The sequence below is a fragment of the Dipteris shenzhenensis genome, chromosome 2, assembly GCF_047967505.1.
Source record: "Dipteris shenzhenensis isolate YYH24624 ecotype China chromosome 2, Dip_SZ_1.0, whole genome shotgun sequence".
Taxonomy (NCBI): domain Eukaryota; kingdom Viridiplantae; phylum Streptophyta; class Polypodiopsida; order Gleicheniales; family Dipteridaceae; genus Dipteris; species Dipteris shenzhenensis.
Window position 1 is genome coordinate 38,965,411 of NC_141597.1, and position 17,716 is coordinate 38,983,126.

The 17,716-nt window shown below is 41.9% G+C and overlaps 1 protein-coding gene across 1 annotated transcript in view; it reads right to left on the reverse strand.

Annotated features, from left to right (window-relative positions):
* The window catches only part of GTB1 (global transcription factor group B1), a 41,067-nt gene extending 39,905 nt beyond the window's left edge, over nt 1-1,162 (reverse strand). Inside the window, exons 1-3 of the mRNA XM_087392251.1 lie at nt 1,044-1,162; nt 858-956; nt 616-736 (exon numbers count right to left, since the gene is read on the reverse strand). Coding sequence (XP_087248377.1) covers nt 616-736; nt 858-956; nt 1,044-1,074 — 251 coding nt within the window. The 5' untranslated portion in view covers nt 1,075-1,162. The remainder of the gene's footprint in view (nt 1-615; nt 737-857; nt 957-1,043) is intronic.
* Between the last annotated feature and the right edge of the window lie 16,554 nt (nt 1,163-17,716).

Consider the following 17,716-nt stretch of genomic DNA (forward strand, 5'->3'; position numbering starts at 1 on the left):
TCTCCTCAAAAGTGACCACTTTGATAGTTTTGCAATCGTTCTGGGCCACAAAACCTCTGAGCCTTCATGGAAGCGTTTGATAGAGCATTGCCAGTGCATGATATCCATCTTCTGGCCAATCGGTGATGTGGTAGTGCACTATATCCCCTCCTCACTCTCATGCTAAACATGTCAAAATTCCAATAATCTTTTTCCACTCATCAAGCGGGCTAGATCTGCACATTTCACGTCCCTACCAATGAAGATGTCCTTTGGGTTGGCCTCCATGCCTGTAGTAACCTTCTATATCCTCCTTGCCACCAAGCGATTCCAAATCTTCATCTTCCACAACAGATAAATAGTCTATCAGTGGAAGTCTCTCTTATTCTGCCTGCCTATACTTAGGCTTGAGTGAAAGATGTGCTAGAGCCCTTATTTATAGGTGAGCAGGGGTGGTCTTCCACTATTAACATCATTTAAGGATAATATTTTATTGCAATCGGTCATTTCTTTTCATGTTTAAATTGTTGTAAGTGGTAATACAGGTATATGCTAGCCAACAGTTTCATAACCAGAAAATGTGGGAAATAAAGACTTCACTACGACTAAGTTGGGTAGTGCGCCAAAAAGGCGTACCTCTTTTTCCTTTTCTTTTTCTTCGCTTTGGTTTCCTCGTCGCTGCTTCCTTTAGCTTCTTCTTCCTCTTCAACGTCGTCGACTATAAAATCGTCTTTTTCATACTCGTCCTGGCCCTCTTCTAGCCAGTCAATCATGCGTTTTCCAACCAGTTAAATAAATTTCAATCCCTTGGAACAATGCCTGGTCTTCCAGCTGTGCTTCGTCGGCTGGTTAGGGCATCCACAATTTAAAAAACTTACCATCTTCATCCTCCTCATCGTCGTCGTCATCAGCCGCTGCCTCGTTGTCCTGAATATCTTCCACTTCTTCTTCGTCTCCTCTTTCTTCAATTTCCTCTTCTGAAAAACCAGTTCAATGCGCCTCAGAAGCCTCCGATACGGACACAAAACACGAGTGACAAATGAGGCGGCGTGTAGCCGGCATACCTTCATCCGAGCTGACAGTCCGAGCTCCCATGATCGTCTAGGGCAGCAAATAACAGTAGCGACTAGATGGAGAGCGCAAAATACAAGCTAAAAAATATGTGCCTACTTAACGAATGACAAGGCTCCGCAAGTCAAACATTGGGGTTGACTTGCCTTCAAAACCAAGAGTTTTAGTCTCTTCTTTTTTAAACACACCCACCCCTCTCACCCGCTAATTAACTCTTTAATTGCTCTCTCCCTGCCTATTCGCTATTAATTAATCTACACTCCCTATCGTCCCTATCGGGGCGTGCTTACTCCTCCTGCTGTCGCCCTCCTTCTCCACTCCCTCCTCCCCCTGCTCCCGCTTCCTGCTTCCTCCTCCCCACCCCTCCTCCTTCTCCACTCCCTCCTCCTTTCCTCCTTCTCTCCCTCCTCCTTCCTCCTCCACTCCCTCCTTCTTCCCACTCCCCCAATAGTGCCACCTCAAAGGGAATCTACCTCCCGTGCCTACTTCTCTTGAGCCTGAATTTTTTTAGATTGCGTAAAATTAGTGTTGCCCAGATTGGTTCAGGGTCTAGTACTTCTTGCCAAAGTTGGCTGAAGTCCTTGCCACTTGTTGAGTTTATCCTTGACTTTATCTATTACCCTTAGGTACTTGGAAATCGGTATCACATATTTTGGGTGAGGTAGTAGCTCATATCTTTGCCTTATAAATCTACGTGGAGCTCTAGTTCTATATTTACTAAGCCTTGGTTTGAGAGCCCAAACCTCTCAAAGGTTGTTATTTTAATCACTAAGAGCAGGTATGAGAGCTATGATTTACCACTTGCTAATACATGTTGGTTATCCCAAGTATTCTTTTGGAGGTTTGGCAATCGAAGGTATTTTCAAAGCTACTTGGTTGAAATTGACTTATGAATGAATTCAAAAGCTTTATAAAGCTATTTGCGATAGTTTTTTGTCACTAATAGCCACAATGACTATCTTTTGTATTCTCTAACTCATGCTAGCTAGACCCATATATAGGACAGTCGAGTGTCTATGAGGTTCATATCATCCAAAAAATGATATGAGATTCATATCATCTAGAAATTGATAGCTATATTTTTTGATTGCCCAAATAATTTCTATAAATCACATCCAATATCCTATCAAAGCTTTAGCATCACCTTATACAAACTAATTTAGACCTTTTTCTCAAGTAAGACTATATAAGGAACCTTTCAATCATTCATGACTTAGTGACCACACAAGGCTTACCTAAAGCCTTGCAAGTTTCCAAATTCCAACTTTCTTTTGGGCCTCAAACTCACATAACTCTACAAATTTTGATGCTTTGCTAAGTTAACGTCCATGTTGACTCCCTACCAGGTCATCACAACCTTGAATCAACTTTAAACTCAACTCTATAAACCCTAACTTGTAGTCAAGTAAACTCAACTAAAGATTCTTAAGTCAAAGTGAGGATAGCACAAACCTATGTTCAATAAAGCCTAACCTATGATCTAGATTTGTGCTCAAAACCCAATTTCAATCTTAAATGTCCCCATTCACAGTCCAACTTTAAAGCAATTCCACCCTTTCTTATATCTTACTAGTCTGGAATCCTACCTAAACCACAATTTCATCCATTCTAAGTTAAATTTATCCTTGCCATCATCCACCATCATTTATTTTGCATGCTCGTCATTCCACAAATTTTGGCATTTATATTTAGCAATTATGCCCACATATTGACCGTTTTGGATTCGATTCCAATTTTTTCACGAGCATCTAAGCTTTTTGTTCATAATTATTAGTATTACAATAATGGAAAACTCGCATGATAACATCATATTCTTGGGCAAGCTAGATGACAACAATTACAGCAATTGGAAATTCAAGCTTGTCAACATTTTCCAAATTAAGATGTGATATTGTAAAAGAAAACAAAAGCTCCAACACAAGATTTATCAATAACATTTACAATAAATCAGTTTGAAATAGTTAAGGAAGAACAAGATGATTAAATCAATTCAAAATACTTAAGGAAGAACAAGATGATTAATTTCATCAATCTCAATGTTAAGGATAATACGAGTCCAATAATATAACATTTACAATAAATCAGTTCAAAATACTTAAGGAAGAACAAGATGATTACTTTCATCAATCTCAATGTTCAGGATAATATGACTCTAACAAATAGAGATAAGTAATCTATTTTGGATGCATGTAAAGCCTTGGTTTCAATGACAAAAGGATGTCTAAAATCATTATGTTTGAAAATCAATTCTCCGAATCATACATCTAGATGTTTGGGTTTATAGCTCAAATCTCCTTGAATAGAGATTTGATTCATTGATGACTCCTCAAAATAAAAAAGAGGATCTATTTCATCAAGCAAGAATTTGATGTGCTAAATACTTTCAAATAATTCAAAGTACTTGTTGAAAAATACACTGGCAAGCATATCAAAATCATCCAAATGTGATAGTAGATGAGAACACAAATCAAAAGACTCAATAAATTTTGGAGGTATCTTGGGATCGAAAGGGAATCTAGAATGATTGTAGGATCTCCCACATGCCTACTAGATTGGGAAAAAAAATCATGCCCTTACTAGGGAGAAGCATGAGCAACTACAATCTACTTAATGAGCAAAAATTCAATTGCTTTTGCAAAACAATATGGAAAAAAGGCTTTTAGATGTGTTTTTGCTGCCTTCAGTATGCTCATGTTTTAGATGCTATCAAATGTATCTTTATAGGTTACCATGAATAATCCAAGGGTTACCGTCTATGATCTAGTTAAAAGAAGGCTTATCATTTCTAGAGATGTTAGTCTTCATTAGAAAACTTTTGCTTAGCTAATAACCATTTTAGTGCCAACACAATATTTTTTTCTATGATTCAAAGAATTTAGTTCCCCCCCCAAAAAAGTAGTGTTCAATCCATTATCCCAAACACTTTCCCTCCACATTAACATGGTTTCACAACCAATCACAACTTAAGATGGGGAAGCGAGGTTAAGCTGCACTCATTGTAAAGTTTTTTTAATGCACTCTATGTACCAATTTCTATTTTCAAAAAACCCCAAAATATATATCATAAAGGACCCTCTACTTTTCATATAGTGCAATGTAAGAGTGTGTGTTGAGAAGGGAGTAAATTCCTCCTGCGAGAGCTTCAAACGTTCTCTGGTCCTCCCCTTTATAAAATGTGGCAGTGGAATATTCTACTTATTGAAGAATATGAATGGATTTGCAATTGACTTATCAAATTGTTCAATTTTTTAGTATCTTTCTTATGTGTGTCTCTATTTGAAAGTGTAAAATGAATCAATCTGTGCATATGTGCATATCTATTTCTTTTTGTTTTATTATAAGGCTAACTCAAATTACACAGACAATATATGTACACACATGCATACATGCATGCATGCATGCATGTGTTGTACATATGTATGTACATGTGTGTGTGCATACGTGCACGTGCACACGCATGCACGCATACACACACATGTGCACATGCATGCACATGCATAGTGCATGAGTGTACACACATGAACATGCATGCACACACTGCATGCCTGCATGCATGTACACACATGCACACACACCATGCACTACTAGTAGTTGAAGAAAGGTTTACATTAGTGTGCACGATTCATTCATAAGAAAGAGTCTTGGAAAATGGTAATCCTGTAGAGTGATATGAGTTGACATAGTTAATACATAAATCTTAAACTAATGTGACCTTGACTCTATACATCGATTTATTTTACAATAAAGAGTGTCAAGGCTAGGCAAATGAGTGAGACCAAGTATCTCAACAGTTGTTAAGGGTCCTTGGCTATGTTGAAAATGACTTTTTCCCTTCTCATTTTCAATTTGATTATGAAGACTAGCTTGAGAGACAAACTTTTCTAAGATCTGCTGGTACATTTATGGGGAGTCTGAATATCACAAGTCAGGCAATCCTATTGATGATGGATAGACTCTCACCCCCTTCCTTTTTGGACTAACTGAGGATTTTGGTAGGCACAGTGTGTTTTTGTGCACGCTTTATCCCCCTGATAAACATTAGTACTTGAATTTTTAAAACAATGATTCACTTGGACTCACTAATCCAAAAGGCCTTTTGAGGCTCTAACAAAAGGAATCACATGCCAAAGAAGAGGGGATGAGTAACGGTGAGGTATATCCTTAGACCCAGCATAGAATTCAAAGAGAGTGGATCCTAGATTTATGAAAGATTTGAGTTTGGACTGATTACCAAGGGCATCTGTAAGAATAGATGAACATGTTTTTCAGAGATCCAACACAATAGAGCCTTTCAAGAAGAGTCATCACAACAAAACTATCACAAGAATTGAAAATTTAGACAATCAATGATTACCTCTTCTTGAACCACACAAAAGCATGTTTTGTGAGTTAGAAAATAAAAATAACAAGAAGGAGAAAAAGAATGGGAAAAACATTGCCAAATCCAATGTATTCTCAATCGTCTCTTCCTCATATAACTATGACCTCTCTTGTAACAGCAAGTGCAAGTGTAGCACCAATGGAACAGGAGTACCACCTCCATCACCTATGTTTCCATACATGATGTTGAGAGACCAGCTCAACATCATGTGATCACACGTGCATAGCACTAACACATATAGAGTGCTATAAAGGAAAGGAAAGGGTTAGATGCCCTAACCCTAACCCTAAAAGGGTTTGTATATATTCTACATTTTCAACTAAATCTAGTGTACAATTAGTCATTTGTGGTGTGCTCTCTAGTTGTGCCCTCTCTCCTCATCTCCACTCATCTCCTCTCTTCTCCTCTCCCCTCTTCATATTTTGTCATGGTACCGTGACCCTGGTCAGCAAGTGGATAGGGCTTGTTAAGTTAACCACGGGTCAAGTTAAACACGGGTCAGCGAAGCTTCGTCAAGACTACCACATGGCACCTTATCATGCCACATCAACAGCCATGTCATTATTGACACATCAGATGCCACATCATCCTTATCTACCATGTCATAAGTCTAGCTTAGTGACACATCATCATTGACATGTGGCACCATGCCATGTCACTTTGTCCATTCAACAGTGCCACATCATCATTGCCATGTGGCAGTGTCCCCTACAGACACCCTTACCTCTTGCAAGGCACATAGAGCACACTGCATGTGACCACACCTGCCACCTTAGCATAGGTCTTCACAAGCACACCCCTTGCTAGGCACAATCATTGCATGTGACCCCCTGAGTGCCACACCATCACTGAGCACATTTACATCCTTTTTGCCCTTCCACTTAGATCAAGCCATATCTCTTGATCTAGGAAGAATTTGAGGACGCTCCAAAAAGGTAAAATGCTCAAATTTTCATGCTCTACGCACTCATCACATCATGCACACATATAGGCACAATGTCACACACTTTTGAGCCTCAATGACAAATCCACTTCCTTCCATGCACATCAGCCTCTACATTGATGCATCTTACCCAGCACCTAAAACGAACAAAGAAAGGAATTATTTGCTATTTTTTCATTGCTTGACGATTGGTAGATCTAGTTCAAAGTAGATCATCCATAGCGGAGAGAACTCCAAAGCAGCCAATCGAAGCCATGTTGAAAATTTCCTAAATAGCTCCTACTCGAAGTCACACTCCATTCGCTCACATGCAATTTCACATCATCACATTACCTGAAACTTGACGTTCATTAGTTCAGTGAGCAAACTTCAGAGTGTTCAGAGACTGCCACATGGCACTTATCATGCCACATCAACAGCCATGTCATTATTGACACATCAGATGCCACATCATCCTTATCTACCATGTCATAAGTCCAGCTTAGTGACACATCATCATTGACATGTGGCACCATGCCATGTCACTTTGTCCATTCAACAGTGCCACATCATCATTGCCATGTGGCAGTGTCCCCTACAGACACCCTTACCTCTTGCAAGGCACATAGAGCACACTGCATGTGACCACACCTGCCACCTTAGCATAGGTCTTCACAAGCACACCCCTTGCTAGGCACAGTCATTGCATGTGACCCCCTGAGTGCCACACCATCACTGAGCACATTTACATCCTTTTTGCCCTTCCACTTAGATCAAGCCATATCTCTTGATCTAGGAAGAATTTGAGGACGCTCCAAAAAGGTAAAATGCTCAAATTTTCATGCTCTACGCACTCATCACATCATGCACACATATAGGCACAATGTCACACACTTTTGAGCCTCAATGACAAATCCACTTCCTTCCATGCACATCAGCCTCTACATTGATGCATCTTACCCAGCACCTAAAACGAACAAAGAAAGGAATTATTTGCTATTTTTTCATTGCTTGACGATTGGTAGATCTAGTTCAAAGTAGATCATCCATAGCGGAGAGAACTCCAAAGCAGCCAATCGAAGCCATGTTGAAAATTTCCTAAATAGCTCCTACTCGAAGTCACACTCCATTCGCTCACATGCAATTTCACATCATCACATTACCTGAAACTTGACGTTCATTAGTTCAGTGAGCAAACTTCAGAGTGTTCAGAGACATTGACTGATTGTTCAATGGGCAGATAGCACATGATTTGATTTCACACACACATGCCATCATTGTAAAGCTTATTTGGCTATTTTTCGGCATTGTGCACATCATTTCAAGCCTTGTAAAGCCTCTTGGCTATTCTCGGCATCATTTGCCACAAGCCTTATAACATATTGGATTATATATTGCAATTCTATCTTCATCGACAGTTCAGATTTCACTTGATATAGTTAGTGTTTTGCAGTTGGTTCACACAGTGTTTTCACAGACACTTTGAGTACATTTCTTGTACCATGTCTACGACTAGCAACCTCAATCTGTAGGCATCTACTAAGCTAGACAACTCCAATTACAACACATGGAAATGCCAAATGGAGACCATTCTTGTACTTTAGGATAAATGGGAGTATGTTGATGGGTCTACACCTAGACCATTGGACGATCCAGCCAGCAGTAGCTCTACTCCACCTGTTGTCGCAGCACTAGCAGTGGGATCTCCAGCTACACCAATAGTGACCGCACCTGTAGCAGATCCTGCCATTGCCTAAGCACAGGCAGAATGGGACAAGAAAGACAAGTATGCGTATCATTTGATCAAGCAAAATGTGCAAGATGTCATGCTAGGATAACTCAACACAGCAAAGACATCAAAAGAAGCATGGGATATGTTCGCAGCTCTTTATCCATCTACCCTCAGTGTGGTCAGTCATGGGATGCCTTCCCGCACTTGCATGCTCCTTGCATGTAGCCTAGTTGGCAGTGTGCGAACTCTATCTGAAGTCGTCTAGCCATCAGGCCACACATGGCCCCCATATGGTGTCCAAACTAGGACCTACCGGATAACCTAGATACTCAAATGCCTTCTCCTCATATGGGGGGCTTACAAGTAGAGTTAGCTGGTTCTTGCTTAGTTACACGAGAGTGGAGCCTTGATATCTAACACCCCCCATCAATGTCCACCCGCAAGTGAACTTACTTTTTCGGCCCACAATGCCAAGTCGATGAAGATGCCTTTCCAGCAAGTCTCTTCCAAGAGCCTTTGTGAAGATGTTCGCAACATTCTCTGTAGTCGGATAGTACACCAAGTCGACCTCTCCATCCATGATGAGCTCGCGTACAAAGTGATATTGAATCTCAATGTGTTTTGTGCGAGCGTGGTACACAGGGCTCTTGGCAATTGCCATGCAACTCTGATTGTCACATGATAACTGCGTAGGCTTGTTCTGCACTACACCCATGTCCCCTAAAATCCTCCTCAACCACACTGCCTCACAAGAAGCAAAACATGCTGATTTGTACTCAGCCTCGGTACAAGAAAGAGCAACTGTAGGTTGCTTCTTGCTGACCCATGACACAGCTCCAGATCCAAGTGAGAAACAGTAACCTGTCACTGATCTCCTGTTGTCCACGTCTCTTGCCCAATCTGAGTCACAGAATCCAGTCAAGATGTTGCCCTTGGTATAGGTGATGCCATAATCAAGTGTGCCTTTGATGTATTTTAGCACCCGCATCCCTATCCTCCAATGGTTCTCCTGGGGCTTATTGGAAAACATGCTTAGTACACCAATCGCAAAACTGATGTCCGACCGCGTGTTGCACAAGTAAATCAGACTGCCCACAAGCCTTCTATACTTCGCTTCGTCCACCAGTGGTGATGAATCCTCGTTTGAGAGCTTCACGTCAACCTCCATAGGGGTGCCAACTGTCTTGCACTCAGCCACACCAAATGCCTTTAGTATCTCTCCAACATACTTCAGCTGTGAGATGAAGATTTGTTTTGGCTCTTGCCAAACTTCAATCCCCAAATAGAAATGCATCAGTCCGAGGTCTATCATTTCAAACTCTCTTCCTAGCAGCTGCTTTGACTACAAGATCTTTTCTTCATGGTTCCCTATTATGACAAGGTCGTCCACATAAAGGACCACGATCATATACCTACCTCCTTCTCTGTAGATATACAAATTTGCATCAGATGGGCTCCTCCTAAACCCGTTTTGCAGAAAGTAGGCATCAATCCACTGGTACCACGCTCGTGGGGCCTGTTTCAGCCTGTAAAGTGCCTTCTTTAGTTTACAGACTTTACCTTCTGAACAGGGGATCAAAAACTTGGTGGTTTCTCCACGTATATCTCCTCCTTGAGATCTCCATTCAGAAAGGCAGATTTTACATCCATCTGAAACACGGGCCAACTTTCCTGTGCTGCTAAAGCCAAAACACTACGAATTGTGGTTAGTCGAGCTATGGGAACAAAAGTATCCTAATAATCAAAACCATGTACATGTGCGAATCCTTTTGCCATGAGCCGAGCCTTGTACTTATCCAACGTGCCGTCGGACTTGTACTTGGTCTTGTACACCCACTTGGTGCCGATTACCTTGCGTTTTAGTGGTCGATCCACAAGGTCCCCAGTGTTGTCCTTCATTGTGGAGCCATACTCCGACTGCATAGCCTCCATCCACCTATCATCATCCTGTGCCTCTTCAAGACACTTGGGTTCTTCAGCACAGATCACCTCTATCATCAAAGCGTAGTTGACCAAGTGTTCCTGTGTTCTTCTTTGCTCCTCTAATCTCTTGGACTGGCAGTGTTCGGATGGTTCCTCCTCAATGGCTGGAGGTTCTCTGCCATCCAAAAGCTGCTTTACCCACTTCGGGAATGGCCGTTGCCATTGTGGTTCTGTAGGCTCTTCTTCCTCTTCTTTATCTTGAATCCTCCCAAGCACCGTTGGGGGAGTTCGGTCTGCTGTTGGTGGTTGTACTAGATGGATATCCTAGTCCTTGTTATTTGGGAAGGAAGCATCCTCCTCCAATTGATGCGGCTGTTCTGAGAAGACCACATCGCAACTTACTATTACCTTCTTGGTAACAGGATTATAGAGATGGTAACCCTTCGCCTCTTTCACTGTAGCCCAAGAACATACACTTCTGACTCTTCGGTTCCCATTTGGTCCTGTTAGCATTAGGGACATGCACAAAACAGTCACATCCAAAAACTCTAAAATGTGCAGCTGAAGGTTTCTTACCAGAAAAGGCCTGTAGTGGAGTCATCCCGTTCGTAGCCTTCGTGTAGCTATGATTCAAAATGTAAACTGCCATGTTACATGCTTCAGCCCAGAAAGTCTTTGGCAAATCTTTCCCTTTCATCATACTAGTGCCCATTTCGCAGATGATGCACATCTTGCGCTCTGCTACTCCATTTTGCTGTGATGTATGTGGCAGGGGTTTCTGCCTCTTGATCCCGTGACTTTTGCAGTAACTTTCGAATTCACTTGATGTGAACTCTCCACCTTTGTCTGATCTCAACTTCTTCGCCTTCCTCCCCATTTCTTTCTCGACTATTACATGCCATTCTTTGAACTTACTTAAAGCCTCATCTTTAGTCTTCAGGAAGTATATCCATATCCTTCTCCTGTAGTCATCGATCAGCGTCATGAAGTAGTAGGAACCACCCAAAGCTTTCGTCTCCATCTTTCCACAGAGGTCCATGTGAATGAGCTCTAAAGGAGCTTTTGCCCTGCTGGTCTCTTTAGGAAAGGGCTACCGATGCTGCTTGCCCATCATGCAAGCTTCACATACATCGGGCAGATCTGTAATTTCTGGTAGGTCTGCAATCATTCCACTTTTATGCATCTCCTTTAAAGAACTAAGGTTTAGATGACCAAACCTCTCATGCCACAGCTTAGTTTTGCTCACATCAGCTCGAGCACTGAAAGCTGAGAGTTCGTAGATGTTGTTGCGCCATGTACCTTTACCAATGACCTTCCCTTGAAGATCCAAAATCTGTGCGCCATTCTTATCGAAGTGAACTTTGAGGTCCCGATCCGTGATCGCAGAAATGGACAACAAGTTCCTCTTTATATCTGGCACATAAAGAACATCGGACAACTGTTTTACAACTCCATCTGACTTGAGAGCAATCGTACCTTTTCCTTTTGCTGGACATTTTACATCATTGCCGACTGCTACCAGGATGTCATTCCATACCGGATGTAGAGAGGTATACCAATCCTTACAACTGGTCATGTGGCGCAATGCACCACTGTCAATAATCCAAGGTTCATCCGCAGGTACATGAACTGCCTCCATGCAAATCTCCTCAATTGCTACGAACAGCTCTATTGGTACTGCCTGCGCGCTGTTGCTAGACTCTTTCTTTACTCTGTTCTTCTCATCTGCAATCTTCTTCTGGCACTCATTCTCCTTGTGCCTTGCCTTGTTGCAATAGAAGCACTTGATCTTCTTCTTTCTCTTTTTATCATAAGAAGAAGATGGGTTACCAGAGTCCTTACCCTTACCTTTCTTTGATCCAGCCGAGAAAGCCGAATCTTCTCCAGTCCTCGTCTTTTGATGCATCTCCTCCTCCAGAAGTATCGCGCTGAAATCCTCAAAGTTGAGGGGTGGATTTTTGTTTAGCGTATTCAGCGCCATAACAAGACCGTCGTACTTTGGTGGGAGAATCCATATGCACCTTCGTGCTAGATTCTCGCTGGTGATGGTGATGCCAATCGCAATCATCTGGTTGTGCAGATTCTTCACCCTGGTGATGAACTTCTCTGCCGTTTCAGACTCAGACAGTTTCTCATTCGCAAGTTGAGTCTCCAGATTCTAAATCGGCGTCTGATTCGTGGTCTCATACTGATTTTTCAAGACCGTCCATGCCTCCTCCACTGTGGTGACATGTTGAATTAATGCCATGACAGAATCACTTACACTGCAGACAATAGAACACAACACATCTGCATTTTTTCTTGTCCACGCAAGAATCTGATCCGCAGTTAGTACTATCTATTGTCCTACATTGGCTGGATTTGGTCTCGCAACCGGCTTCACATCCACCCCAGTAGCAATATCCTAAAGCTCGTATGCACTTAGGATGGTCTTCATCTTGAACTTCCAGAGTGGATAGTTAGTGCCATCCAACTTTCCGCTTTCACTGAATGGTGGGATTCGCAGTCTTGCGGGCTGGGCCATCTCTCACAATCTGCTCGTAAACAGAAACACACTACCAAATCTTCTTGCTAGAGCCTAAGCTTTGATACCATGTAAGAAAACAATACAACGTCTGTGCTCAATAGATAATAGGATCTCGTATGCAAGAGAGAAAAGTAAATAGTATGGAGAATCAAAAATTTGATTACTGTAAACTGATACAATAGATGGCGCTACCTCCCAGCCATTGCTCCTGTGTCAGAAGCTTCGATGGCATGCTGAAAATAGTAGAGGATGGAGGCTGGATGCTAAGGAATCAGGGTTGCTGTAGCCAGTGATAAATATGGGCTTCACTGGCATGCTCTTATATAGCCACCAGTCGTAGTCAGTTAGACCGAATTGGGAGACTGACCCAATCGGCCCAAAATGTCCGACTGGAGGTCGGTCCCAAAATAGGCCACCGACACACGTTAGAACCGTGGCGCAGAATAGAGAAACTAACCTACGGTTGCCGTTCGGCCCAAAGCCATTCGGGAGCATCTGGGGCTCAAACGGGCCCCACCACTCGAGAGTGGGGACTGCCTCAGGAAATGCTCCATCTACCCTTAGTGCGGTCAGTCATGGGATGGCTTCCCGCACTTGCATGTAGCCTAGTTGGCAGTATGCCAACTCTATTTGAAGCCGTCCAGCCATCAAGCCACACATGGCCCCCATCTGGTGTCCAAACCAGGACCTACCGAATAACCTAGCTACTCAAATGCCTTCTCCTCATATGGAGGGCTTACAAGTAGAGTTAGTTGGTTCCCGCATAGTTACACGAGAGTGGAGCATTGATATCTAACAGATAATACACCGAATCGAGTTCAAGGGAAAGACAATGTCCCTATGAACAATTTCACTACTACGAAAGGATTGGTGAAAGATGTACTCTATGTACTGAAACTCAGCAAGAACCTCTTGTTAGTTGGTCAAATGATGGAACACAATTACTGAGTCATCTTCGATGGAGATGAATGCATAATTAGAGACAAATCCATAGGATATCAACTAGTAGGAAAAGCAGTCAAGAAAGGATGCTTGTTCAGAATGCTAGCTAAAATACCAGATTTGCATGCCATGTTAGCTCTCAATTGCAACAGATGCCACTTTCTGCAAAATGGCACAAGAGATATGGACATGCCAATTTCAAAAGCTTGATAGAGCTCAGAAATCAAAATATGGCAATGGAATTCCAAAACTTCAGTTTCTTGGAAAAGTTTGCAAAGTATGCTGCTTTGGCAAACAAAAGCAAACCAACTTTGGTAGAATCACCTCTCGAGCACAAGGTATTCTTAGTGGAGTTTTGACTGCCCAATTCTGCGTCGGCTGTCAAGGCACAATGGCCAAGGTTGATTGCGCAAACAATGGCGCTGGATTTTTTTTTCAAAACTTCTCTATCATTGCGCCCGCTCCCTTTTGCAACAAGATGACCATGGTAAGAGCCTCAAAATTTTCCCTTCTTTTCATGGGCTTTCTCTTCTTTGTTCTTGACAAAAGAAACTTCTTATAAACTTCTCACACGAGCCATGAGGTAGCCTTCTTCTTTCACAAGAGCATCAGTCCTGGCTCTGATACCACTGAAACCAAAAGGTATTTCTTTTCACACACAAATTCACCACTTAATCAATTGGAGAAGAAGAACACAATCACACCACGAAAGCGACAGCAGACTGGGTACAATCTCCCCCCCTAGATGAGTGGCTCACGCTTCCTCATCTAGAGTATTTATGATATTTCATAAAAGCACCAAGGAGCCAAAATTATCCCTCTCTTCCAAAATGAGGGATTTGCTTTACATAGCCATCTTAGGGCCCAAAAATGAATTATGTCCACTACAAAATATATTGCTCAAACTTGCAATAATAAAGCAAATACAAAATTGGCCCATGGCCATACATAATGCGTTGTGCAACACCTCGATCGGTACCCTCGCACTAACTCCAATCCTCGCTATGAGTTCCATCACCTGTACTCAAGCCCTCAATTACATTAGTTATTAACAATCGATTGAATGAATCATCGAATCAACCGATCCCAACATAACCGCACTCAAAGCACAATAATCAAGCACAACACCAATAACACTAGCGACATCAATATTAACATGGAATCACCCACAATACCGACCATCTAGCATGGCAAAACACAAGCTAGTCAGGCGTCCCCAACTAACCACACAAAGTATCCACTAGGACCCTTGCCGCATCCGGTGCGCTCCTATGGAGTACTTTGCCATAGTCACACTTCACTAAAATAATAATGTCCAAAGCAAGATCTATTAGAAATATAATTTCCGTAACAGTTGCCTTGTTATGACTAAGACTGGCTATGATACCACACTTGGTGTAGCCACATTGTGATTTTCCACACTAATTATCCGCAGGGGTATATCAGGTTTTACTTCATTGGTTGGGTGAGGCTTTGCTTTAAGTGGGCACTCCATGCATGCATGCCCAAATCCACATTCTCTGCACAGAGGTTGAAATGTCCTGGAGTTACCCTTGTGTGGGCATTCCGCTATATGGTGGTTATCCCCAAAACCCAAACACTTGATGGGTGTTCAATATGTGGTTGGCCTTACTTGAAATGCATATATAGGAATGAGTCCTTTGGCACCATCCATGTAGTACATAGGGAATTCTATTTCATACTCATAGTGAGGTTCCATCTCTTCAAGGCAGCCTCTAGCCCTCAGGCCTCTGTCAATGTAGACAGCGGAAGACTCCGTGCTGCCGCCCCTGGGGAAGCAACCTCTGCAAAGCTGCCGCCATCATCTAAAGATGTACAACAGCCAGTTCCTGCACACGTCTCCTCAGTTCGGGGACTTTGCCATCGCACGACGTAGGCATACAGCAACCTTAGAGAGTACTTGTAGAATCTTTTATTAAGTCAAAGGAATCCTTTGACTTCATACAAAGAATCCCAAGGTTCCCAAAAAAAAAACTTTCCTTTTGGCGATCTGCAACACAAAGTGTGGGGCTACTCCACCGACCAGCAAAGGCGTTTTAAAAAAAAGAGAGCAAAGCAAAATTTGAAGAAGCTTGAATCAAGAAGGTGATTGGGACCACAAAATCACCGTGCAAGTGATTGGAGATTGGTCGAGCACATAGACAACTATGAGCGACATCATCGGTCACATATCTCCCACTCTAGTCCTTTCTACCTCCAATCAAAGAGCAAGATAAGTGATTTCTTTGCTTTACATTTCGTACACTTAGTATCTTCCGCCATCCGTTGTCTCACCATACACTTGAATCACATTTTTTTTCATCCGTTTAATTCTCATACACTTATTATCCTTATTACCCTCCATTTCGCTTTATTTGTATTTATCGCATTATCATGGCACATCAGCCACAACCACCCATGCTTCAGGAGCAATTAGATGCACTTTAGGCACAGTTGGCCAATGAGCGTGAGCATAGTATTATTAGGACAATCAAAGCCACACTTAGAGCACATAATTCAAGAAAGGAGAGTAAGATAAGTAGAAAAGCTTTCTCATTTCAAAATTTCGATGGAAAGAAAGAAGCAACCACTGTCTCAGTCAGCTAAATGATTATTTTTTAGGAAAGAAATTCTCTAAAAAAGATAAGATTAAATGTGCTGCAAATCATTTAGAAGAGAGTGCTGCACTTTGGTGGAACATCACTAAGCATAGTAAAAGGCAACCAAAATCTTGGAAGTCTTTTCAAAAGCTCATCAAGGAGATTTTCTTCCCTCACATTTCAAAGTAAAAGCTAGACAATAGTGGGATACTTTCAGGCAATTTAATAAGGAAATGATCTCCACATATACTGATAGATTTTGGCAAACGTTGATCCAATTACAGTCCTTAGAGAAAGTTAATGAGCGAGATCAACGTAGGAAGTATGTGGCAGGCCTAAAGTCTAAGTTGAGAGCCGAGATTAACATGTTTCATCCTCGCTCACTAAACTCTACAATTTCTCTTGCAATGAATTGTGAGAGGAAGATGGCTTGAGTACAAGTGATGGAACTCATAGCGAGGATTGGAGTAAGTGCGAGGGTACCAATCGAGGTGTTGCACAACGCATTATATATGGCCATGGGCCAATTTTGTATTTGCTTTATTATTGCAAGTTTGAGCAATATATTTTGTAGTGGACATAATTCATTTTTGGGCCCTGAGATGGCTATGTAAAGCAAATCCCTCATTTTGGAAGAGAGGGATAATTTTGGCTCCTTGGTGCTTTTATGAAATATCATAAATACTCTAGATGAGGAAGCGTGAGCCACTCATCTAGGGGGGGGAATTTGTACCCAGTCTACTGTTGCTTTCGTGGTGTGATTGTGTTCTTCTTCTTCAATTGATTAAGTGTTGAATTTGTGTGTGAAAAGAAATGCCTTTTGGTTTCAGTAGCAAAAAGAAGTGGCATGGCAAAAACTCCTTTCCACTCAAAAAGCAAAGAGCCCTCTAGCAAAACAAGCCTTGGCAATCCCACAACTCACATGCCCAACACATTAAAGGACAGTGTCCCTAAGAAGCAAAGGAAGCCTACCCCAATGCTGAAATTGAAAAAGCTCGTTATCAAGCCTTGAAATATTGGGTACAACAAGACAAAGAATAATTTGAGCTAGAAAAGATAGCAGCAGCAGAGGTTAGAGCACCCTCATCACCTAAGATTAACACAGTGATTGATCCCAACACCTTCCAAATGGTAATCAAGCAATAAGCAATACCTCCCTTATTGAATGGTACCGCACTAGCTAGCTTGAGAAGCTGCCTCGTCATGATGCCAATTGGAAACTTACTGAGGGATTGCCCTACAATGTGGGAGAGTTTCAAGGGATGGATAAAATCTTCACAATGCTTCCCCCCGCCTATTTGGTGCTAGGGATGACATAAAAAATATAACCATACCGCTGAAGCCTAAAGCCTTTGGCCAATACCTACAATAATGGATGGTGGGATTGGTGTAAACATTTTAACAAGAGATCTTTTTGAATGACGGAACCCACCTCTAATGCAAAAGGTTACATTCAACATCCGCCTAGCTGACCACACTAAAATGAAGCCACTGGGCATCATTGATAATGTGTCAACAAAAATTGTTGGAGTCAAGTTCACTCTCTAATTTACAATCATGGATCTTCCCAAGAGAGCCATAGCATACTAGATATTGTTAAGAAGGTACTCCATGATTGGGATAGTGATCGAATCACGAT